General features: G+C 43.1%; 1 protein-coding gene across 2 annotated transcripts in view; it reads left to right on the forward strand.

The window, feature by feature from the left end:
* POLD3 (DNA polymerase delta 3, accessory subunit) overlaps positions 1-26,494 on the forward strand; it is a 51,279-nt gene continuing 24,785 nt past the window's right edge. Inside the window, exons 1-8 of one of the 2 annotated variants that reach the window (XM_060771293.2) lie at positions 1-205; positions 1,965-2,020; positions 4,163-4,265; positions 7,115-7,154; positions 9,607-9,739; positions 15,989-16,271; positions 17,876-17,957; positions 22,448-22,607. In XM_060771293.2, coding sequence (XP_060627276.2) covers positions 146-205; positions 1,965-2,020; positions 4,163-4,265; positions 7,115-7,154; positions 9,607-9,739; positions 15,989-16,271; positions 17,876-17,957; positions 22,448-22,607 — 917 coding nt within the window. In that variant the 5' untranslated portion in view covers positions 1-145. Of the gene's footprint in view, positions 206-1,964; positions 2,021-4,162; positions 4,266-7,114; positions 7,155-9,606; positions 9,740-15,988; positions 16,272-17,875; positions 17,958-22,447; positions 22,608-26,494 lie in introns of those variants that run through there. The other variant, XM_060771292.2, reaches the window with a different exon arrangement.

A 26,494-nucleotide genomic window follows, 5' to 3' on the forward strand; every position in this document is an offset into this window, starting at 1 on the left:
GCCAAAGGCACTTTTTCCGGCGTGTCCCCTCGCGACCACCGTCGTTGCCATGGAGAGGCGGCCTAGCCAAGCGGCGGGAGTTTTCTGCGCGCGAAGGTGAAAAGGAAGGAAGGAAGGAGGAAGAGGAGGAAGGCAGGCAGGCATCATGGAGGACGAGCTCTACCTGGAGAACATCGACGAGTTCGTCACGGACCAGAACCGCGTCGTGAGTTTTGGGGAACCGAGGAAGGGGGGGGGGGGAGTTGGACTACAACTCCCAGCATCCCCTTCACACACAGACATGCCTCCAAACAAGGCCTAGCTTTGGATGAGCAGCACTATGATGAACTAAAGAGCTGGTTGCGGGTGCTGGGAGTTGTAGTCCCAAAACAAAAAAGAAGGGGGAACATTCCCCTATTATTAGTATCAGAATATATTATTATTATTATTATTATGTTTATTTATACACAGCTTTTTCTCTCCACAAAAGAGACCCAAAGCAGTTATGTATCTACTATTAGTATTACAAGCTATAGACCAGTCTCCTCCTTGTTGTATCACCTTTACAAAGTTCTGGAGAGACTTATTTTGCATAGAATTATGGAGAAAATAGACCCCTGTCTGATCCCACAGCAAGCTGGCTTCAGGAAAGGCAGAAGCTGCACATCGCAAGTGCTGAACCTGACTCAGCACATAGAAGATGGCTTTGAAAGGCAGCAGATCACAGGAACTGTCTTCATAGACCTGTCAGCAGCCTATGAGACTGTGAACCACCACCTCCTCCTGAGAAAAATGTATAGTATCACAAAGGACGACCACCTCACCCGCCTCATAGGAAACCTGCGTCACAGGCGCGTTTGGTGGGGGCGCGGGACAGGACCTTTTCTGTGGTAGCCCCCCGACTTTGGAACACCCTCCCCAAAGACATCAGGCAAGCCCCTACATTGGCAGTCTTTAGGAAGGGCCGGGCCAAATGTGATGGGTACAGATTAAAAAGTGCTGGGTGTGACAGTTGGTATGCCGGATTTTAGGGTAAGTGCAGTGTGCAGGCAATCTTAAAACTCTGATAAAGTGCTTCTGGGACATATTGCTGGAGTTTTCCTATTCTGGAAAGGCACATCGGAACAGGTGGTGCAATACCGGCTAAGCAGTGCAATTTCTCCAGTGGTGTAGGGCACAGACCTAAAATGCAGCATGTCTCATTAAGAGCCACATCCACTGTTTTAGTAGCCAAGCATAAGGGCAGATGTCTTCACTGTGTCTGGTTGTGATCCCCAGGTTGTGCCAGTCAGCTTTCGTATGATATTGTTTCTAGCACCCACTTTTTGCTTCATGTTCAGGCAGTGCTTCTTGTAGGTAAGAGCATGGTCCAGAGTGACTCCCAGGTATTTGGGTGCGCAGCAATGCTCCAGGGGGATGCCTTCCCAGGTAATAATCCTCAGAGCTCGGGATGCTTGTCTGTTCTTAAGGTGAAAAGCACATGTCTGCGTTTTAGATGGGTTGGGGATCAGCTGGTTTCCCCTGTAGTAGGCAGTAAGAGCACCTAGAGCTTCGGAGAGCTTCTGTTCTACCATCTCAAAGCTCCCTGCTTGAGCGGTGATGGCACGATCATCAGCATAGATGAAACTCTGTCCCTTCTGGCAGTGGCTGGTCATTTGTGTAGATGTTGAACATGGATGGGGCAAGCACGCTTCCCTGAGGCAGGCCGTTCTTCTGTTTCCGTCATCTGCTTCTCTGGCCCTGGAACTCAACAAAAAAGCTCCTGTTTTTCAGTGCTTGTCAAAGTTTCTTGGAATAAATGTCTGTCTGAATAAAAGTTTGCCTATGCCTGCCATATGGTCAGCTTAAGTTCGAAATGACTTGAAGGCACACAACATGAGGGTCTTATGAGCATCATCTGCCATTGTGTTATTATGTTTGACACTTCTACGGAGGCTGGAGTTGGTATTTGTTGTATGTTAAGACTGTTGTGTTTCCCATTACAGGTGACCTACAAATGGCTCAGCTACACCTTGGGTGTTCATGTCAACCAAGCTAAGCAGTAAGTATTGCTATATCTTGTATCTTATCTTCAACAACCAAAGTATAGGTATCAAGTTCAAACCTCAGAGGCTGCGAAAAGAATAGAGGCCTAAATTTTTATCATCGCACCAAATCACTGTCAATAGAATTAAAAGAATTACTGACTAGGGCAATAGTGGGACTCATGTGACCCTCAAGATCAGCCACAGCCAAGCATAATTATTATGGGAATTATTCAGAGATCCATGTAAGTTTGATCTCTCTCTGTAACGCTTTCTATCAAGAATCTACTAACCTTTGATCAATGAAGCTCTTATTTAAATGAACTTTTAAGAAGTTCAGATGCTGCTTTTCTTTTCTCGTCTCTTCAAAATCCAGTTAGACTTTCTAATCTTCATTTTGTAATGTTTAAACCATCTGTTTTGGCTTCGGCCTATACCTCCCACTCTGGGTCTGGATGTTCTGTGTGCTGGATTTTCACATGGCTCTTGGTTGAATGCCAAAAACTGAACATGAATGAAGGCCTAAGATGATTTATATGAGTCTGAAATGGTCGCTTTACACGAAGAAGGAAAGAAAATCTCCCAATCTTCAGAGTTCAGACATTTTGAAAGAGACTAGCTACAAGACTTGTGATACAAGGTCTTTTTCTTGTGCAAGTGTGTTGCTATTTGGGTGCATCTACACTGTAGAACTAACACAGTTTGATTCCACAACCTTGGGAGTTGTAGTTTTACAAAGTTCCTTATCCTTTTATACCAAAAAATGCTAATGCCTCATCAAATCCATTGGGGGACTTTGGAGAAGTTCCTTTCAGGGCCCTTCCTGACAAGCCCTATATCCCATGATCTGATCCCAGGTTTTTTTCTTCAAACTGGATTATGTGAGTCTACACTGCCAGATAATCTGGGATAAACAGAAAACCTGAGATCAAATCCTGGGATATAGGGCCTGTCTGGAAGGGCCCTCAGTCTCAGAGAAAGGCAAAGTCAGTTTTAATGTTTGTATGTTTGTATATTTTAAATTATATCAAAATGTTTTTAATGTAAGCCATGTTGAGTCTCTTTGTAGAGAGAAAAGCAGGATATAAATAAACATAAAAACAACAATAATAAATTCAAATCCTCTCTGAACAAATATTATTAAGAAAGCCGCATGATTGTGTCAAGACCCAGAAGCCTTAAGTAGAGCCAAACACAAGATAAAGAGTTCAAACACAGCTTTATTATGCAAAAATAGTCTTTTAAAGCACTTAACTTCAGTGCAGAGAGTCAAACCAGTAATTTGGCATCAAAAACGAAGTGATACCAGCAACAAAAATATAACTCGGATTATAACGCTGTTTTATCCGGGTTAAACACAAAGTTCAGCAATCTGCTTTAAAGTTCACACAGTTCAAAAACACAGTCACAGAAGATTGAAAACGGAGTCCCAAAACGATGCAAAGTTCAAACATGAAGTTAGCAATGTTTTAAGTCCAGAAGCCAAAAGCGATAGTCAAACTGGTCCGTGGTCAAGCCACTGGAACACTGGAACGCAGGAATCAAGAGTTGGCAGTAACAAAGATTTATGTCCCATAAAGACACTTTGCCTTCTGCAAAGTATCATTCAAACAGAACCCACTTTTATCCTAGAGCTCCTCATCAGCGGATGATGAGCTCCCCACCCCCCTTTCCTCATCGCTCTCAGTTGCCTCCATCCCCGCAGCTGAACCCTAAAAATTAGGAATTAATCTCCAGACAAATTTCATTTTTACGTTTGTTCCAGTTGCATTATTTGGAGCTGGATTAAATCACAATTTCTGAGCTTCCAGTTATTGGGTGAGGGCTTTTGAGAGATATATCCCTCAGATATTACTAACTGTGCTATGTTATTGTTGTTGAAATTTCAAATATGACATATGACATGTTTACTACTTATATACACAATATAGTCATTTGTCATAGATAAATGTCCATATTGATGTAGATAAACATAATAGTCCAATTTGTCTGATGATTTAAAGAGTCACTTGTAGATGTTTTGAAGGACTATTTGTAGCATCCAAGGTTGTGTCAGAGAAGAGTTCTACACGGTGACTAGGTTACAACAAGGTCATGTTCCTTGTTTTGGTGTTGGTGATGAAAACACCTTCTTAAACTTTGCTTTTGCACATACACAGGATGCTGTATGACTATGTGGAAAGAAAGCGGAAGGAGAGTCCGGGAGTCCAGTTGCACGTCACCTATTTGGTAGCAGGCAACCTCGTTCAGAACGGACACACAGTAAGTTGCCGGCCTCATCTGCCGCAGACACAGTGGTCAGTGCCTGTAGCCAAAACCATTACGAAGGGAAAACAAATAACAAGATATTGTTGTCAACAGAATGATGGGCCCAATAGCAAACATTGCTATGAACAGCCTTCGCCTGATTGAGCAGATTCGGAATCTGGCATTGCAGAAACTGAGCAAAAGGAGATTTCAGTGAAATGTAGGAACGTGGAGAGTGATTATCTCTTCACGAGATATACGTATATGCTACAGCTAAATTTCATAAAGGCTTTGTCCAAACAAAACATCGAGGTTGGACAGCAGACATGGGCAAACTTAGGCCCTCCTCCAGGTGTTTTGGCCTTCAACTCCCACAATTCCTAACAGCCTTTTAGGAATTGTGGGAGTTGGAGTCCAAAACACCTGGAGGAGGGCCTAAGTTTGCCCATGCCTGTAATGTAGAGAGAACATGAATGGCTTCTCTGAGTACATGAATGTACTTTCAAACTCATCCTTCTGAGTTTGAAAGTACAAGCAAAGAAATAAATAAAGATTATTATTATTATTATTATTATTATTATTATTTGAAACGCAACAAGACGAATCCACAGCAGACACTCTGCTGGCTGTTGTATTGGATCACACGTCGGACACTTTCCAATTGTCTAGGACTGTGTGATGATCGGTGAATAATGCGTGCAGATCTCAGTAAGGTGGCCTTCTGCAGCTGGCAGATGGTAATCTTGTCAGCGCCAATTGTGTTTAAGTGCAGGCCAAGGTCTTTAGGCACTGCACCCAGTGTGCCGATCACCACTGGGACCACCTTGATTGGTTTGTGCTAGAGTCTTTGCAGTTATTATTATTATTATCAAAGTCATGACTATATTTGTGTTTCCGGTCACCTTTGTAGTTCTGGAGAGGGGTTTGAAGTGTGGTGAAGGCCATTAAATGTGTACAACATTAATTAATAATGTATCTTTTTTTTTACCTTTTAGAAGATGAAATAGTACAAAGGTTCTTTTTGGCATAATGATAACTAATATTAATACGAAATGAGCAAGGGCCCTTGCACAAATGTCCTTTCCCCAGTAGAGGGGGGTGCTCTTCTGTAAAATGTATTTTGCAAGTGAGGTTCAGTTTGCAGTTGGATCTTTCAAGAGCAGTCTTTCACAATCTGGTGTTCTCTGAGTTGAACTTCAATTTTACTTTTTATTTTTTTTTAATTTTCAGAACCCCTTGTTACAAAAACATTGTTCCTGTAATACAGAAGTTGACATTCTCTAGGGCAGTGGTTCTCAACCTGGGGGTCGTGACCCCTGGAGGGGTCACGAGAGAGTGTCAGAGGGTCAGTAAAGACCACCGGAAAACAAAGTATTTTCTATTGGTCATGGGGGTTCTATGTGGAAAGTTTGGCCCATTTCTGTCGTTGGTGGGGTTCAGAATGCTCTTTGATTGTAGGTGAACTATAAATCCCAAAAACTACAAATCCGAGCAACTACTACTCCCAAAATGTCAAGGACTATTTTCCCCAAACTTCACCAGTGTTCACATTTGGGCATGTTGAGTATTTGTGCCAAGTTTGGTCCAGATCCACCATTGCATGAGTCAACAGTGCTCTCTGGATGTAGGCGAATTACAACTCCCAAACTCAAGGTCAATGCCCACCAAACTCTTCCAATATTTTCTGTTGGTCGTGGGAGTTCTGTGTGCCAAGTTGGGTTCAATTCCATCGTTGGTAGAGTTCAGAATGCTCTTTGATTGCAAGTGAACTACAAATCCCAGCAACCACAACTCCCAAATGACAAAATCAAGCCACCCTCCGTCAACCCCACCAGTATTCAAATTTGGGTGTATCGGGTATTTGTGCCAAATTTGGTCCAGTGCATGAAAATACATCCTGCAGATCAGATATTTACATTATGATTCATAACAGGAGCAAAATGACAGTTATGAAGTAGGAAGGAAAATAATTTTATGGTTGGGGGTCACCATGACATGCGGAATTGTATTAAGGGGTCGCAGTATGAGGAAGGTTGGGAACCTCTGCTCTAGGGGATTGGGTTGTTGTAGGTTTTTTTCGGGCTATATGGCCATGTTCTGCCTCGTGATATTCCTGGCTCATGTTTCCCTTCCTCCTCATGAGGACTCCAAATATCTTTTCCCCACATCCTGTTGTCAAGCCAGGCATCATCTCCCTTTCTGTATCTTTGTGTTTCATTTTTTTTCTGCTTAAGTGAAAGATCTTGCATATGTTGTTTACAGAGTTTTGTTAGTAAATGAAATCTACACATGAGTCTGAAACCTCCTTTTCTGACATTCACCATATCACCTAATAATGAGCCCCTTGTTGTTTGAATCATTTGATTACTTTTTAAAAAACAGTTGACGACCATCTGTCAAGAGTGCTTGAGTGGCATCTTCTTGCATGGCAGAAGGGGGTTGGACTGGATGGCTTTTGGGGTCTCTTTCAACTCTAGGGTTTTATTGCAGAGGTCCCACAAAAAAACATCCAAAAATACAGTTGTTGCTTCATTTTAGGTGAGTTTGTAGTTCGTTAGAAAAGTAGATCATACAAACAAAGGTATAAGAACATTTATATCAGTCTTCTGTGGAAGGCCAAACTACAGAAATTCAGAAGATTTGATGGCATTTTATTTATTTATTATTTATTTATTTTGTGTACTTCTACCCCGTCCTTCTCAACCCCTGAGCGGGGACTCAGGGCGGCTTACAAAAGGCACAGTTCGATGAAAACGCAAACAATAAGATAAAAACATATTTTGAATAGTTAAGGATCAGACAATTGATATGCTGATTGAAACAATGGTAAAATATTGTGGTAATAAGTTGTCATTTCTTTGCAGTGCCACAAGGTTGCAGTAGTGAAAGAAGAAAAGCTAGAAGGTAAATTCACTGTGAGTGGAGCGTCAGAGAAAGCTGTTTTGTATTAAGCCACCTTGATGTGGTTGCCACAATTTACACATTACTTTTGAGGGAGAGGGAGCATTTCAGGGGACTCAGGGCAGATTACAATGTACATATACATGGCAAACATTCAACGCCATAGACACACAACATATATAGACAGACACAGAGAGGTTATTTAACATTCCAGCTTTGTTGTTTGGAGGTTCTAGCAGGGGAGCGCAGCTATCGTAAACCCGGGACCGAAGACTGGAGACCTCGGTACACTCCTTCTATACCTGGGACGTCGTCCTCTTCCACCGAGCGCGCAGCTTCGGGAGGGACGCACATGGAGCGGTGAGGGAGGAAGGGGACACCCGCCTAGCCAGCCAGGGGAGCTGTCGCTTCACCATCCATTTGTGACACCGATGAAATACTTCCTCATTCTTTGTATGCTTGCTGGATATTTTTATGGCCTCGTAAAGTAGTTAAATTAGCCTCCCCGCTAATTTCCTAAATTTCCTACTTGACAGATGCAACTATCTTTTGGGCTGCAAAGGTCAACAGCAAGCTACACAAATTGGTCGGAAGCTCACTCTGACCTGGGCTGGTTTCGAACTCATGAGTTTTTGGTCACCAACTGCACCGCAGTCTCTTTCTTCTACAGCAGAAGAAAGATAAGAAGCCATTATCTAGTGGGAAAATCAAGAAAAATGTGTTCCTTCCAGTTTATAGATTTATAATGATTCATGGGAGTGAGTTGCCTCAGTCGAAGCAACATCGTTATTTGTCACGGTCTCACTTTCAAGTGCTCTGAGTTTCATGTACCAAGTCTTTGCCAAGCTTAAGCTTTGCCTGTGGGATCTTCCTGTGGTTCTGTTTCCTGGTTTCAAGTGCGTTGCTTCATGGATTTCTGTATACTCGTGGATCTTGTTCCCCTTCGAAGCTCATGAACTATTTTGGGATTTTGTACTTTTACCGTTTTGCTATTTTTTACCGCTTTGCCTACATATAATCTACAATTAACTGCTTGCTGATTTTACCCAGCTGGTGTGGTGTTTTAAGATCAGAGGTGTTCTTGCTCTGGTGTATGACATTTGGGGGCATTGAGTCTCCTTTAGCAGGGAAAAAAGCAGGATATAAATCATCATCATCATCATCATAGTAGTAACCTACAACTGTTGTTGGTTACAACAACATCTATCACAACAACATCTGTTATAGAACTCCAATATGCTCATGACAATGTCATCTGTGCGCATTCAGAAGAAGACCTATAAGCCACTCTAAACACCTTCGCAGAAGCGTACGAGAAGCTCGGCCTGTCATTGAACTTCAAGAAAACCAGAGTGCTGTTCCAGCAGTCACCAGCCAATCCCTCTCCGATACCAGAAATACAGCTTCATGGTGTAACATTAGAAAATGTGGACCATTTCCACTACCTTGGCAGCCACCTTTCCACCAAAGCCAACATTGACACTGAAATGCAACACCGCCTGAGCTCTGTGAGTGCAGCATTTTTCTGAATGAAGCAGAGAGTGTTTGAGGACCGGGACATCCGTAGGGAGACCAAGGTGCTTGTTTATAAAGCTATTGTCCTCCTAACCCTGCTATATGCCTGTGAAACGTGGACTGTCTACAGACGTCACATGCAACTCCTGGAACGATTCCATCAGCGCTTCCTCCGGAAAATCCTCCAAATCTCTTGGGAAGACAAGAGGACAAATGTCAGCATGCCGGAAGAAGTAAAGACCACCAGCATTGAAGCGATGGTCCTCCATCATCAATTCCGCTGGACCGGCCACGTTGTCCGGATGCCTGACCACCATCTCCCAAAGCAGTTGCTCTACTTCGAACTCAAAAATGGAATACGGAATGTTGGTGGGCAGAAAAGAGATTGAAAGATGGGCTCAAAGCCAACCTTAAAAACTCTGGCATCGACGCTGAGAACTGGGAAGCCCTGGCCCTTGAGCGCTCCAGATAGAGGTCAGCTGTGACCAGCAGTGCTTTAGAATTTGAAGAGGCACGAATGGAGGGCGAAAGAGAGAAACGTGCCAAGAGAAAGGTGTGTCAAGCCAACCCCGACCGGGACCTTCCACCTGGAAACGGATTTCCTTGCTGCGGAAGAACATGCGGGTCATGAATAGGGCTCCACAGTCACCTACGGACCCACAGCCAGTACACCGATCGTGGAAGACAATCCTACTCGGACTATGAGGGATCGCCTGAGAAGTAACCTACAAATCTGGAGAACTGTCTGTATAAGCCAATAGGCAGGAATTTGGTACCAATCTCTGTCACATTGGGAACAAAAAAGTTCCAGTTCCCAGATGAGATCACTTCAAGCTTATGTCTTAAGGAGTGTCTGGGTTAGATGATTTCAGAAATACAAGTGAAAGCCTGTTTAGAAATGCGTTTGCGTGGCCAACTACCTTCTATATTTCTTTTCCAGCCATGAAGTCAAAGCTGTCCACAGTTGCCAGTGTTCACGTCTACAGCATCCAGAAAGCCACCTTGAAGGATAGTGGCCCATTGTACAGCACAGACTATGATATCATCAAGGCTAACCTGCAGAACTGCAGCAAGTAAGTCCCGCCTTGGCAGACAACCTACTGTCAGTGACTCCGCTGTATCTTGACCTTGTTTCTAGGATGCATTTCGCCTGGCAAAATCCCCCAAATTTATTTATTTATATATTTATTTATTATTTACAGTATTTATGGGTTGTTGTAGGTTTTTTCGGGCTATATGGCCATGGTCTAGCGGCATTCTCTCCTGACGTTTCGCCTGCATCTATGGCAAGCATCCTCAGAGGTAGTGAGGTCTGTTGGAACTAGGAAAAAGGGTTTATATATTTATTTATTTATTTATTTATTTATTTCATTTGTTGACCGCCGTTCTCAGCCCTAGGGCGACTCACGGCGGTGTACAACATATAAAAACAGTTTACAATAGACAATATCACAACAAATCAACATAACAATCAATAATACCATTACACTAAATCATCCGCGCCGTCTCATTGTAGAATCATAAACCAGACTCGTTATCCATATTCCGTTCCGATCGTCATTACCAATAGTTGTAGCACTTAGTCAAACGCCTTCTCAAATAACCATGTCTTTAGACTCCTGCGGAATGCCATAAGGGAGGGCGCCTGTCTGATATCTACAGACAGATATCTATGGAATGACCAGGGTGAGACAAAGGACTCTTGTCTGTTGGAGCTAGGAGTGAATGTTTCAACTGACCACCTTGATTAGCATTTGATGGCCTGGCAGTGCCTGGGGCAATCTTTTGTTGAGAGGTGATTAGATGTCCTTGTTTGTTTCCTCTCTGTTGTTGTGCTGTTGCCATTTTAGAGTTTTTTAATACAGTATTTATATTCCGCCATTCTCACTCCGCAGGGGACTCAGGGCAGATTACAATGTACATATACATGGCAAACATTCAGTGCCATAGACCAGGGTTCCTCAAATTGTTTTAACAGAGGGCCAGATCACAGTCCCTCAAACTTTAGGAGGGTTGGATTATAATTTGTAAAAAAAAAAAAAGGAATGAATTCCTATGCACACTGCACATATCTTATTTGTAGTGCAAAATACACTTAAAACAATACAATAATTAAAATGAATAATAATTTTAACAAATATAAACTTATTAGTATTTCAATGGGAAGTGTGGGCCTGCTTTTGGCTGATGAGATAGGATGTTGTTGTTGTTCTTGTTGTTGTGTGCTTTCAAGTCGTTTCAGACTTAGGTTGACTCTGAGTAAGGGCTGGGTAAATGACCTTGGAGGGCCATATCCGGCCCCCGGGCCATAGTTTGAGGACCCCTGCCATAATAAATAATAATAATAAACTTTATTTGTTACCCCACCACCATCTCCCCAATGGGGACTCGGAGAGGCTTACATGGGGCCAGGCCCGAACAACAAATTACAATAAAGAGAACCAAAAACACAACCGAAAACGCAAACAATAAACAACATCATAATTACATAAAACATATGGACACATACCAATATAAAAATTTCAATAGACACGGACATAGAAACAATGGGCGGGCTACATGTAATTATTAAAACAACTAATTAAAACTAATTAAAAACTCAAACAAGATAAAAGAGACACACAACATATATAGATAGATACACAACATATATATACACACACACAGAGGCTATTTAACATTTCAGCTTCTGGCCACCAGGGGAGCTGTCGCTTCACCGTCCGTTTGTGACACAGGTGAAGTACTTCCTCATTCCTTGCATGCTTGCGGGAGATTTTATGGCATCGTAAATTAGTTACTGTATATACCCAAGTATAAGCCTAGTTTTTCCAACCCTTGTTTTAGGCTGAAAAAGTCCCCCTCGGCTTATACTCAAGTCAAGGTTATTTATTAATTTACTGTGTCATTATTATTATTATTATTATTATTATTATTATTATTATTGCATTTGTTATTTTACTCTATTTATTATTATTATAGTTATCATTTTACTTTATTATTATTACATTATTATTTTATTTTATAAGTGTTATCATTAAATTTATTATTTTACTCTATGTATTGTCGAAGGTTTTCATGGCTGGAATCACTAGGTTCTTGTGGGTTTTTTCGGGCTATAGGGCCATGTTCTAGAGGCATTCTCTCCTGATGTTTCACCTGCATCTATGGCAAGCATCCTCAGAGGTAGTGAGGTCTGTTGGAATTAGGACAGTGGGTTTATATATCTGTGGAATGGTTGGGGTGGTGCAAAGAGCTTTTCTGTGCTGGAGATAGGTGTGAATGTTTCAAGTGACCACCTTGATTAACATTTGAAGGCCTGGCTGAGCCTGGGGTTATCTTTTGTTGAGAGGTGATTAGATGTCCCAGATTGTTTCCTCTCTGTTGTTTTGCTGTTGTAATTTTAGAGTTTTTTAATACTGGTAGCCAGATTTTGTTCATTTTCATGGTCTCCTCCTTTCTGTTGAAATTGTCCACATGCTTGTGTATTTCAATGGCTTCTCTGTGTAGTCTGACATGGTGGTTGTTGGTGTGGTCCAGCATTTCTGTGTTCTCAAATAATATGCTGTGTCCAGGCTGGTTCATCAGGTGCTCTGCTCTGGCTGACTTCTCTGGCTGAAGTAGTCTGCAGTGCCCTCCATGTTCCTTGATGCGTGTCTGGGCAATGCTGCTGCGTTTGGTGGTCCCTATGTAGACTTCTTGTCCACAGCTGCATGGTACACGGTAGACTCCTGCAGAGGTGAGAGGATCCCTCTTGTCCTTTGCTGAACGTAGCATTTGTTGGATTTTCTTGGTGGATTTGTAGATTGTTTGTATCTACCCACAAGAACCTATTTTACTCTATGATTGTTATTATTCCATTTATTATTTCATTCCATTATTATTATTCCATTTATTATTTTACTGTCTTTATTATAATTGGAAGGATACGTAAGCACATTTACATTGCAGAAGGTTAGCGCAGTCTTATCTTAAATTACAATTTTATATAAATATTCAAAAACATTTAACCTACTGATGCCTCAATTAATGTAATTTTATTGGTATCTATTTTCATTTTGAAATGTACCAGTAGCTTATGAATTTCTCACCCTCGGCTTATATTTGAGTCAATCCATTTTCCCAGTTTTTGTGGTAAAATTGAGTGACTTGGCTTATATTTGGATCGGCTTATACTCGAGTATATACGGTAAATTAGCCTCCTCGCATAAGCGGTACCTAAACTTCCCACTTGACAGGTGCAACTGTTTTTCAGGCTACAAAGGTCAACAACAAGCTACACAAACTGGTTGGAAGCTCACTCCAACCCAGGCTGGCTTCGAACTCATGACCTTTAGATCAGTAGTGATCTTAATGCAGCCGATTCCCAGCCATCTGCGCCACAGACCCAAATTGTCCTCCAGTAAAGGAATTGTGCCTTTACTGACTTTTTTCACCCCTTTGGTAGGAAGAAGCTTGATCTGCACTCAATTTTGACTAACACTTCCAATTTGGCATCAGCAAATTTTCTAACTCTTCTGTAAATTCAATCTTTGTATAGTAAGACCCCTGTAACTCAAGTCCACAGTCCATATTGCGGTTTCACTTAACCTGCAGTGTTGTCTATGGGAATTTGCGAGGTCTTGCAGGTGATTCTATAGGCTATTAGGAATTATGGGAGTTGAAGTCCAAAACTGTAAGACTGTAGGTTGTATATAGCAGTATTAAATGATCACACCCAAGCCGATTTTGCTCTCAGGTAGATCTACAATAAAATCCATCGCAATCTGTTTCCAGGGTTTAGAAGGACTGGCCACTGGTTGTAATAAACCTCTTGGTTTTCCAATCAAGGACTTTCCCCTTGCACAGGTGACACATTCTTGTACATAGCTCTTTACATCTGTCTGGATTTTTGGCCACCAAAACTGACGAGATACCAGCTGTAAGGTTTTCACATAGCCAGAGTGTCCAGCTGTTTTATGATCATGAGACCTCTCTAATACCTTTACTCGAACAGACTCCGGAACATACACCTTTTCTCTGTGATACCACAGTCCACCTTTTTCCTCTAGTCCATCCTGATGCTCTGGTAGCCACAGATCAGCCTTATATCCATCTTGGAACACTTTCATCCACCCACCTTCTAAAATCTTTTCACGGTTTGCATCTGACACCCTTCGCGGATCTGGCCGGAGTGGTCCATGCCTTGGTCACCTCCAGATTGGATTACTGCAATGCGCTCTACGTGGGGCTGCCCTTGAAGACGGCTCGGAAGCTCCAACTGGTCCAACAATCAGCAGCCAGGATGCTAACGGGGGCCCCTTACAGAGAGAGGTCAACCCTCCTGTTTAAGGAACTCCACTGGCTGCCGTTTATATTCCGAGCCCAATTCAAGGTGCAGGTGCTTACTTACAAAGCCCTGAACGGTTTGAGACCAGCCTACCTGCGTGACCGCATTTCCATCTACGAACCCACGCATTCTCTTCGGTCATCTGGAGAGGCCCTGCTCATGATCCCACCAGCGTCGCAGGCGCGCTTGGTGGGGACGCGGGACAGGGCCTTCTCCGTAGTGGCCCCCCAACTCTGGAACACCCTCCCCAAAGACCTTAGACAGGCCCCTACATTGGCTATTTTCAGAAAGAACTTAAAAACCTGGCTTTTCCGATGCGCCTTCCCAGATTAGGAAACCTCCACTACCGAGTCCCACAAGCACTTTATCAGAACCAATGATTGCTGCACATTGCACATCGCACTTGCCCTAGAAACCCTTTATACACCTCCTGTCAAATCAGCACTTTTAATCCTTGTACCCACATTTTGGCCCGGCCCAGTTTTATTGTGTTTTAATGTACTGTGCTTGTTGTTTATTTTGCTTTAATTTGTTTTAATTGTTTGATTTGCTTGATTGTATTGCTATGTTGTATTGTTGTGGCCTCGGCCTGTTGTAAGCCGCATCGAATCCTCTGGGAGATGCTAGCGGGGTACAAATAAAGTTTAATAATAATAATAATAATAATAATAATAATAATTCGCTGAGATTGGGACCCAGTCTGAACTACCAATGCCAGCTGCCTACCTATAGACTCCTGAGCCAATCCATACCCAAAATTACTTCGCACGATTTGATGGGGGTCACTACAAATGTCTTAATGTAAGACTGTAGGTTGTATATAGCAATATTAAATGATCACTCACAAGCCGGTTTTGCTTGGAAATGAATATATTGCTTGTATCTCTGCAGCAAAGAAAGACACTACTGACTTTTTTCCCACCATCACTTCCTTTTATACATCTTTCCTGCCCACCTCCCCCCTGTGACGATGTGTAAATTTTATTCCTTTGGTTATGTGTAATTTAAACAGTAGTTTATGGATGGTAAGTATGGAGGATTATGTTTTGTTGGAGATGGTGGCTTGGCATTAGCTGGGTTGCCATAGCAACAGGGGCGGAGCCAACTGCCTCTTCACGGGGCAGCTGTTTTGAAAAGTCAGTCAGTAAGCCGGTGAGCTACTGGGAAGACTGAGTCTCTGGGTGGAGATTCAGGGAATTAATTGGTGACCAATGGGGTTACAGAAAAGGACCCGGTAGTGATAAAACTACAGGGGGTTATTGATTCTGAGTTAAGAACCAAGGTTTGGCTGGGAGCCAATTCTGTTAATAAGCCTTTTAGCTTATTTGTTTTATTAGGACAGTTGTCCAGAAGAGTTACATCTGCTTATAGAAACCTCTTGAAATCTGTGCCTGAGATTACTCATGAAACCTTACTAATGTAACCAATCAAGATTTGTGCCTCTTGTGAAGAAACAGTTAAACATGTTATACTCCTGTTAAAATAAACTTGTTACTGTTTTTCTCAAGCCTTGCCTGATACAGTTTCTCTCAAGGCAAGCAGCCTGCATAAGAAGTAAAGTCAAGCCAGGGACAGTAAACGCTACGCTATCAAATGAATAAAGCCTTCTGTAATTAATAGTCCCTTTATAAAATAGCTCCTAAGCCGATATTGATCGTTGCCCGGCTTTTCTCACAGATTAGGTGGCAATAAGCTTTAACCACACTCCTTCACACACCCCTCTTCTCAGTTTGTTGCTTCACAAGTTCCAGTACAAGGTTTCCAGCACACTCTGCTGGCTTCAAAATGCCACAGAGAGAAAACTGAGGCAGCCAGGATGCTTCAGTCAGGATGTCACAGAGGGAATTTGTGTTTTCATGCTGTCAAAAATTGACTCCTGACAAAAACATCTGGAGGGAGGGCCCAAGTTTGCCCATGCTGGCTGTAAGAGATGGAAATGGAAGGCCGGCGATGAAACATTTCCGTTTCTAATTCAGTTTCTCATTCTGATTTCCAGGTTCAGTGCCATTCATTGTGCTGCTGCCATTGCGCGTTCTGCAGCCGAAATGGCTCAGGTTGAAACCCCAGCGCCAGCGAATGCTCAGATACCGCCTGGGACAAATGGCGCTGCCACCACCACCGTCCCTGTGGTAAATGGCCAGGCTCAAAAGGCTTCATCAAAGCAGGCTGCCCCACAGGCCAAGGGCATCATGGGAATGTTTGCATCAATGTCTGCCGCCGCCACCAAACCCCAAGAGACGCAGAAAGAAGCAAAGTGGGAGGTGAAAGAGGCACCAAGTGTAAGTTCCCTGTCTTGTGTATTCTTTTAAAGAAGCACCAACTTCAGGTTGAATTGCCAGGCCAGTGTTGGAGAAGTGATTGTAATTTCTTGTTACGTTGGCTGTGCTTGTGTATTGGCTTTTTATTGTTGTTCAAATGTCACTATACAGGTTGAGCATTCTTTATCTGACAGGCATAGGACCAGAAGTGTTTTGGATTTACGATTTTTTTTCTTCAGATTTTGCAATATTGTGTTTGAACATATAGATAGAATCCTAGAGTTGGAAGAGACCTCGTGGGCCATCCAGTCCAACCCCATTCTGCCAAGAAGCAGGAACATTGCATTCAAATCACCCCTGACAGATGGCCATCCAGCCTGTGTTTAAAAGCTTCCAAAGAAGGAGCCTCCACCACACTCCGGGGCAGAGAGTTCCACTGCTGAACAGCTCTCACAGGCAGGACGTTCCTCCTCATGTTCAGATGGAATCTCCTCTCTTGTGGTTTGAAGCCATTGTTCCCTTGCGTCCTAGTCTCCAGGGAAGCAGAAAACAAGCTTGCTCCCTCCTCCCTGTGGCTTCCTCTCACATATTTATACATGGCTATCATATCCCCTCTCAGCCTTCTCTTTTTCAGGCTAAACATGCCCAGCTCCTTAAGCCGCTCCTCATAGGGCTTGTTTTCCAGACCCTTGATCATTTTAGTCGGCCTCCTCTGGACACATTCCAGCTTGTCAATATCTCTCTTGAATTGTGGTGCCCAGAATTGGACACAATATTCCAGGTGTGGTCTAACCAAAGCGGAATAGAGCATGGGGAGCATGACTTCCCTAGATCTAGACATTAAGCTTCTCTTGATGCAGGCCAAAATCCCATTGGCTTTTTTTGCCGCCACATCATATTCCTGGCTCATGTTTAACTTGTTGTCCACGAGGACTCCAAGATCTTTTTGACACATACTGCTTTCGAGCCAGGCATCGTCCCCCACTTTGTCTCTTTGCGTTTCGTTTTTCCTGCCAAAGTGGAGTATCTTGCATTTGTCCCTGTTGAACTTCATTTTGTTAGTTTTGGCCCATCATCTCTCTAATCTGTCAAGATCGATTTGAATCCTGCTCCTGTCCTCTGGACTATTGGCTCTCCCTCCCAATTTGGTGTCGTCTGCAAACTTGATGATCAGATGTTTAAACACAAAAATTTATTTGTGTTTCATCTATATAAATAAAAATGTAATGTTCATTTGTGGGATTAACATAACTCAAAAACCACTGGACAAATTGACACCAAATTTGGACACAAGACACCTATCAGGCCAACGAGTGACCATGATTCATAAAAACACTGAAAAACACTGCAAAAGAGACTTAAAAAGCCAAAAAAACAAAAAAAAATACAACACATGCACAAAACCACATATATACACAAACACACACATATATAAATATACACGAATATATACACACACACATATATGCATATATACACAGACAAAATATACATACAGACTGGGCCACAGCAACAAGTGGCAGGGGACAGCTAGTACTTAAATATTTTCTAAAGCGGTCTCTAGTAGATTTGGAGCTCTGGTTCGTCAGTTTCTTTTTGCTAACCATTTCTCTTAATTACTCCAGGCCTCAGCAGGAAGCAGCAAGGTGCCTGCGAAAGTAAACATGCTGAATAACTTCTTTGGAAAGGCTACCGTGAGTAAAGATGGTAAGTTTCTTATGTAGTCCATTCCTTTTTAGGGGAATTCTGCTTAAATTCTGTGTTTACAGTCAGTTAAATGAAGCAGTCTGGCATGTGGATCCAGTTCACCTGAAACCTTTTTCCCTTGTAATTTTCCATTGTTTCACTTCCACCCTTCTGAAGCTGGAGCCAATTCTTGCAGCCCGGTTGCAGCATCGGTAGCCAGTCAGTTCTAAATAGGTCAGGAAATTAAAGGCTAATTGATCTGTTTTAAGGTTAGGAATTCTGATAAAGGAAGAATGAGTAGTTGGGACACTTTCATAGAATCCTAGAGTTGGAAGAGACCTCATGGGCCATCCAGTCCAACCCCATTCTGCCAAGAAGCAGGAATATTGCATTCAAATCACCCCTAACAGATGGCCATCCAGCCTCTGTTTAAAAGCTTCCAAAGAAGGAGACTCCACCACATTCCGGGGCAGAGAGTTCCACTGCTGAACGGCTCTCACAGTCAGGAAGTTCTTCCTCATGTTCAGATGGGATCTCCTCTCTTGTAGTTTGAAGCCATTGTTCCATTGCGTCCTAGTCTCCAAGGAAGCAGAAAACAAGCTTGCTCCCTCCTCCCGGTGGCTTCCTCTCACATATTTGTACATGGCTATCATATCTCCTCTCAGCCTTCTCTTCTTCAGGCTAAACATGCCCAGTTCTTTCAGCCGCTCCTCGTAGGGCTTGTTCTCCAGACCCTTGATCATTTTAATCCTCTGGACACATTCCAGCTTGTCAATATCTCTCTTGAATTGTGGTGCCCAGAATTGGACACAATATTCCAGGTGTGGCCTAACCAAAGCAGAATAGAGCATGGGGAGCATTACTTCCCTAGATCTAGACACTAGGCTCCTGTTGATGCAGGCCAAAATCCCATTGGCTTTTTTTGCCGCCACGTCACATTCCTGGCTCATGTTTTGAATATATTTACTTGAGTAAAATGCTGTGGACAGAACCTTAAAAGTCATGCCCTTGTTTTGTAATTTTTTTTTATTAGTAGTCATGTTTTGGAGTGCATCGGAGGAGAATGCCATGAGTAAAACTGAAAACCAAATAACCGAAAAGATAGAAATGAGCATTACAAAAGGGACAGGTGTGTTAATAGTTAGCAGGCAAGCCTTCAAAATGCCCCAGACAAGAACTGAAATTGCTATTTTATTTATTTACATATTTATTTACATAGAGAGGGGCCATGAAGGCAGTTCCATCTTGCCTCCAGTGTCATCAGTTGAGAGCCCCCCCCCCCCCTCCAGCCCCACTTCTGCTCTGAGATCAGAGTGAAGAGAGGGGCCAGGAAGGCAGTTCCATCTTGTCTCCTGCATTGTGCTTATAATATAATATAATATAATATAATATAATATAATATAATATATTGGGTGGTTGTAGGTTTTTTTTCAAGCTGTATGGCCATGTTCTAGAGGCATTCTCTCCTGACGTTTTGCCTGCATCTATGGCAAGCATCCTCAGAGGTAGTGAGTTCTGTCGGAACTATATATCTGTTTATATATCTGTGGAATGACCAGGGTGGGACAAAGGACTCTTATCTGCTGGAGCTATGTGTGAATGTTTCAGCTGACCACCTTGATTAGCATTTGATGGCCTGGCAGTGCCTGGAGCAAACGTTTGTTGAGAGGTCATTAGATGTCCCAGATTGTTTTCCCTCTGTTGTTTTGCTGTAATTTTAGAGTTTTTTTATAATACTGGTAGCCAGTTTTTGTTCATTTTCATGGTTTCCTCCTTTCTGTTGACATTGTCCACATGCTTATGGATTTCAATGGCTTCTCTGTGAAGTCTGACATGGTGGTTGTGAAAGTGGTCCACACCCCTCCCCTTTTGGGTAACTTTCTGGTAAATGAAATGAGGGATCAGATGGAAATGGACCCAAAAGCGCTATGCCTTTTGGCCCAAATGTACATGACTACTGTAGAAGTAATACGGTTTGACACCACTTTGACTGACATGGCTCATACTGGCTGTTAGGGAATGTGGGAGTAGAAGTCCAAAACACCTGGAGGGCTGAAGTTTGCCCATGCCTGATGTAATAAATGGAACTCCCTCTCCAGGGATATTAGATTGGCCCCCTTCCTCCTGACTTTCTGAAAAAAAAGTAAAGACCTGGCTCTTTGAGCAAGTTTTTGAGAATGCAGCGGAATAGATAACACGGAACTATGAATGATGGACATGGAATGGCCAGATTTATTTATTTATCGTGTCATCAGCAACCATACCATTGTATTACATTTACAGAAGAAAACAAACAAACAGATTAAACAACACAGGTTTTGCAAACTTGGTAGTTGATTAAATGTCCTTTGAGCAGTATCTGGCCACTTGGAGTGCCTCTGGTGTTGCCGCAATAAGGCCCTCCATTGTGCATGTGGCAGGGCTCAGGTTGGATTGCAGCAGGTGGTCAGTGGTTTGCTCTTCTCCACACTCGCATGTTGTGGTCCCATTTCTTGAGGTTGGCTCTGCATCTCGTGGTGCCAGAGCGCAGTCTGTTCAGCGCCTTCCAAGTCGCCCCGTCTTCTGTGTGCCCAGGGGGGAGACTCTCATCTGGTATCACCCATGGATAGAGGTGCTGGGTTTGAGCCTGCCACTTTTGGACTCTTGCTTGCTGAGGTGTTCCAACGAATGTCTCTGTAGATCTAAGAAAACTAAGTCGTTGACATGCTGGCTGATACCCAAACAGGGGATGAGCTGGAGATGTCTCTGCCTTGGTCCTTTCACTATTGGCTGCTACTTCCCGGCGAATGTCAGGTGGTGAAATACCAGCTAAGCAGTGTAATTTCTCCAGTGGTGTAGGGCGCAGACACCCCGTGATAATGCGGCATGTCTCATTAAGAGCCACATCCACTGTTTTAGCGTGGTGAGATGTGTTCCACACTGGGCATGCGTACTCAGCAGCAGAGTAGCATAGCGCAAGGGCGGATGTGTTCACTGTGTCTGGTTGTGATCCCCAGGTTGTGCCAGTCAGCTTCCTTCCCAGGTGATCCTCAGAGCTCGGGATGCTTGTCTGTTCTTAAGGTGAAAGGCACATGTCTGTGTTTTAGATGGGTTAGGGATCAGCTGTATTACATCAGTAAGAGCACCTAGAGCTTCAGAGAACTTCTGTTCTACCATCTCAAATGGCCAGATGATGTTAATGGATAACGTTTTAAACAAGATGACACTGATGATTATATGCTTTAACGGTTTTTATTTATGTTTTATATTGTAATGTTGCTTGTTTTTAATGACACTTTTATAAATCAAATTGTGCCAGTCAGTAACCCACCTTGAGTCACCATATGGCTGAGAGTGGTGGACTATAAATATCGTAAATAAATAAATATAATAATAACTTTATTTTATACTCTGCCTCCCTGAAGGTACTCGGAGTGGCCTGCACAAGAGACAAAACGTCCACAAAATATCAAAACAAAACAATAAATTAAAAACAAAAAACCTATCAAAGGATAACAATAAAATAAAACACAATTAAATAAAAACAAGTATAAAGCAACAGCATTAAGACTCGCTCAAACAATGCACAACAAAAACCAATAACCAGAATGCCTCTAGACCACGGCCATATAGCCCGAAAAAACCTACAACAACCATAGTATCATAGAATCAAAGAGTTGAAAGAGACCTCATGGGCCATCCAGTCCAACCCCATTCTGCCAAGAAGCAGGAATATTGCATTCAAATCACCCCTGACAGATGGCCATCCAGCCTCTGCTTAAAAGCTTCCAAAGAAGGAGCCTCCACCACACTCCGGGGCAGAGAGTTCCACTGCTGAATGGCTCTCACAGTCAGGAAGTTCTTCCTCGTGTTCAGATGGAATCTCCTCTCTTGTAGTTTGAAGCCATTGTTCCATTGCGTCCTAGTCTCCAGGGAAGCAGAAAACAAGCTTGCTCCCTCCTCCTCCCTGTGGCTTCCTCTCACATATGTATACATGGCTATCATATCTCCTCTCAGCCTTCTCTTCTTCAGGCTAAACATGCCCAGCTCCCCAAGCCGCTCCTCACAGGGCTTGTTCTCCAGACCCTTGATCATTTTAGTCGCCCTCCTCTGGACACATTCCAGCTTGTCAATATCTCTCTTGAATTGTGGTGCCCAGAATTGGACACAATATTCTAGATGTGTGGAATATTGGCCAGTGATTCATGGCCAGTGATTCCGGCCATGAAAGCCTTCGACAATACAAATAATTAGAGTATTAAGATGGGCATGATCAGGGCATAAAGAGGACTGGACCTGGGATAGTGCGTAGTATAGTGACGGGGAATCGGAAGAAGTGCAGAGAACAGAGTACTATCTGGCGAGCTAGGGACTGGGCATTTACAAGCAGGGGCTAATCATTCTCAAATGCTTGTTGGAACATCCAGGTTTTCAGATCCCTATGAAAGGAGGACAGTGAAGGTGATGTACATGGATGGTCCCTCCTGATCTCTTTTGTTTCAGCCTTCTCTCAATGTATTTGTGATACGTAGGCAAAGGCAGCGCTGAAGCAGAGCAGCAAAAGGAGGAGAAACCAGCAGCCAAGCCTTCGGCGTCTTCAGCGGAAGCCAAATCACCTCCCGGTGCTCCAGCTCTTGAGAAAGCCAAAAAGAAACCGGAGCCTGCAAAAGGGCAGACGAAAGACAAGAGAAGGTACCGAGGCCCTTTTGTTCATTTTTGGGCAGCTGCTTTCATTACGGTAATCGGCAATCTTACTGTATGTTATAAGGGGTTTGCAGTATGTTTACTAAACAGTACATAGGTAAGGTCAGATGCTGACAGTTGACTCTGCTGATAGGCAGGCTGAAGCGTGTCCCACTGTATTTGCTTGCTCCAGGGACACTTGCTATCCAGCTCGCAGCACTTCATGGAGGTTATTTATTTATTTATCTTATCAGGAGCAAACCAAAAAGACCTCATGTTGCACTCCAGGACAGGAAAAGCCCTCTGGCTGTAAACACCACACCGTTGATTGGAAAACAATCCTTTTACTGAAGAGAGTTAAAAGGAAAGAAGTGACGAGCGGAGTGCCGCAGGGTTCCGTCCTGGGCCCGGTCCTGTTCAACATCTTTATTAACGACTTAGATGAAGGGCTAGAAGGCAGGATCATCAAGTTTGCAGACGACACCAAACTGGGAGGGATAGCCAATAGTCCAGAGGACAGGAGCAGAATTCAAAACGATCTTGATGGGCCAAAACTAACAAAATGAAGTTCAAAATGGACAAATGCAAGATACTCCACTTTGGCAGAAAAAATGAAATGCAAAGATACAGAATGGGGGACGCCTGGCTCGAGAGCAGTACGTGTGAAAAAGATCTTGGAGTCTTCGTGGACAACAAGTTAAACATGAGCCAACAATGTGATGTGGCGGCAAAAAAAGCCAATGGGATGTTGGCCTGCATCAATAGGAGCCTAGTGTCTAGATCTAAGGAAGTAATGCTCCCCATGCTCTATTCTGCTTTGGTTAGACCACATCTGGAATATTGTGTCCAATTCTGGGCACCACAATTGAAGAGAGATATTGACAAGCTGGAATGTGTCCAGAGGAGGGCGACTAAAATGATCAAGGGTCTGGAGAACAAGCCCTATGAGGAGCGGCTTAGGGAACTGGACATGTTTAGCCTGAAGAAGAGAAGGCTGAGAGGAGATATGATGGCCATGTATAAATATGTGAGAGGAAGCCACAAGGAGGAGGAGGGAGCAAGCTTGTTTTCTGCTTCCTTGGAGACTAGGACGTGGAACAATGGCTTCAAACTACAAGAGAGGAGATTCCATCTGAACATTAGGAAGAACTTCCTGACTGTGAGAGTTGTTCAGCAGTGGAACTCTCTATCCCGGAGTGTGGTGGAGGCTCCTTCTATGGAAATTTTTAAACAGGCTGGAGGGCCATCTGCTGGGAGTGCTTTGAACGTGATTGTCCTGCTTCTTGGCAGAATGGGGTTGGACTTCATTGCCCACCAGGTCTCTTTTAATTCTAGGATTCTGTGATTCTAGGTCAGATGCTGGCAGTTGACTCTGCTGATAGGTGGGCTGAAGCATTTTCCGCTGTAGTTGCTTGCTTCAGGGACACTTGCTATCCAACTTGCAGTGGTTCAGGGAGGTGGTGATTTGGAAATTAAAAATTATTTCACACAGCCATTCCGCGACAACTTCCTGATAATTAGGGTCATTGCACAGTGGGAGATGCTTCTGCTCTGGAGTCCAGTGGAGTCTCCTTCTCTGGAGGTTTTTAAGCAGAGGCTGGGTGGCCATCTGTCGTGAGGGCTTGAGTGGTATCTTTTGTCTGGCAGAAGGGGGTTGGACTGGATAGTGTTAGGGAGTATCTTCCAACCTGATGATTCTAAGACTTATGCACAACTCTTCTCTTTCTCAGTGTCCCCAAAGTAGAGTTTTGTAAGAACACACGTCCCAAACACTCAGTGCTTTTTTGCTGCTGCTGTTCGCAATGAGGTAGTGTCTCAGATTTCTGAAGCAGGTTTTTTTTAAAAAAATAAATACATGATTTTCCAAAGCAGCTTTTAATCTTTTTTTTTTTAAATATACATGATCATATTTTACTAGTGGAAAAAAGGGGAGTCATAAAATGGCTCCTTTCAGCATGGATGGGGAGATGCCAGGCATTCTGTCACAGAGGCAGCAGATACCCCTCTCAGCTCTGCTCTTGGGTCAAAAAACTGTCTTCTTTAGGATTCTGGAGATAAGTGAGCGAGGGAGGCAAGTGAGTGTTAGTTCACAGAGGCTGCAAATAATAATAATAATAATCATCATCATCATCATCACCACCTTTATTTATACCCCGCCACCATCTCCCCAATGGGGACTCGGAGCAGCTTAAATGAGGCCAAGCCCGAACAACAAATTACAATACAATAAGATACAAATTGCAATAAAATAAACAACATAACATAGCATATAAACAATAAACACAAAACATTAAAAAAAGTAAACAAAACATGACAATGAGCTGGCCGCATGTACATAAAATGATTTAAAAACTCAGGGTGAGATAAAGGGGCAGAACTATTTGTAAGAGAGAACTCATAGAGCAGTGTTTCTCAACCTGGGGGTCGGGACCCCTGTGGGGGTCACGAGGGGGTGTCAGAGGGGTCATCAAAGACCATCAGAAAACAGTGTTTTATTTTGGTCATGGGGGTTCTGTGTGGAAAGTTTGGTCCAATTCTATCGGTGGGGTTCAGAATGCTATTTCATTGTGGGTGAACTATAAATCCCAACAACTACAAATCCCAAATGGCAAGGTCTATTTTCTCCAAACTCTGCCAGTGTTCATATTTGGGCATATTGAGTATTTGTGCCAAGTCTGATCCAGATCCATCATTGCTCGAGTCCACAGTGTTCTCTGGATGTAGGTGAACTACAACTCCAAAAGCTCAAGGTTAATGTCCACCAGACCTTCCCAGTATTTTCTCTTGGTCATGGGAATTCTGTGTGCCAAGTTTGATTCAGTTAAATCATTGGTGGAGTTCAGAAGGCTCTTTGATTGTAGGTGAACTATAAATCCCAGCCACTCTAGCATTACCAAATGACAAAATCAATCAACCCTAACCCCACCAGTATTCAAATTTGGGCGTATCAGGTATTTGTGCCAAATTTGGACCAGTGACTGAAAATACATCCTGCATATCAGATATTTACATGACGATTCATAACAGTAGCAAAATGACAGTAATGAAGTAGCAATGAAAATAATGTTATGGTTGTGGGTCACCACAACATGAGGAATTGCATTAAGGGGTCATGGCATTAGGAAGGTTGAGAAACACTTTCATAGGGAAATAAACAAATGAGGAGGGGACCTCCAGAGAAAGAACTTCTCGAGACCAGGCATGGGCAAATTTGGGCCCTCTAGGTATTTTGGACTTCAACTCCCAGAATTCCTAACAGCCTACTGGCTGAGAACTGAGAAGACTAAGTAGAAGGTGTTGGAAGAATATCAGTATTGATTTACTATGTATGACACGTTGGTTGTGTAAGGATTGTTTATTGTTTTCTCATAGATCTGTGTACAGTGTTCTCTCACTTATCGCGGGTATTCTGTTCCACCTGCGATAAGTGAAAATCCACAAAGTAGGGACGCTATATTAATTTTAATATTTATACATTATTTTAGCATAATATATAAATATTAAAATTAATATAGCGTCCCTACTGTGCGGATTTTCTAATATTCCAGCTGTGCCCAAACTTTTTTCCGGCTTCATGGGGGTATGCTGGATTCTGGCCACTGGGGGAGTTGCCACTTCACCGTCCATTGTGACACTGGGTCCTTTGATGGAGTACTTCCTCATTCTTCTACAAGATGCTGGAAGGTTTTATGGCGTAGTAAATTAGTTAAATTAGCCTCCCCACATAATCGGTACCTAAATTTCCTACTTGACAGTTGCAACTGTCTTTCGGGCTGCATTGGTCGACAGCGAGCTAGACGAATGGCTGGAAGCTCACTCCAACCCTGGCTGGCTTTGAACTCATGACCTCTTGGTCAGTAGTGATTTAATGCAGCTAGCTCTCAGCTAACTGCCAC

The sequence above is a fragment of the Anolis sagrei genome, chromosome 3 (assembly GCF_037176765.1).
Source record: "Anolis sagrei isolate rAnoSag1 chromosome 3, rAnoSag1.mat, whole genome shotgun sequence".
In the NCBI taxonomy this organism is placed as follows: Eukaryota; Metazoa; Chordata; class Lepidosauria; order Squamata; family Dactyloidae; genus Anolis; species Anolis sagrei.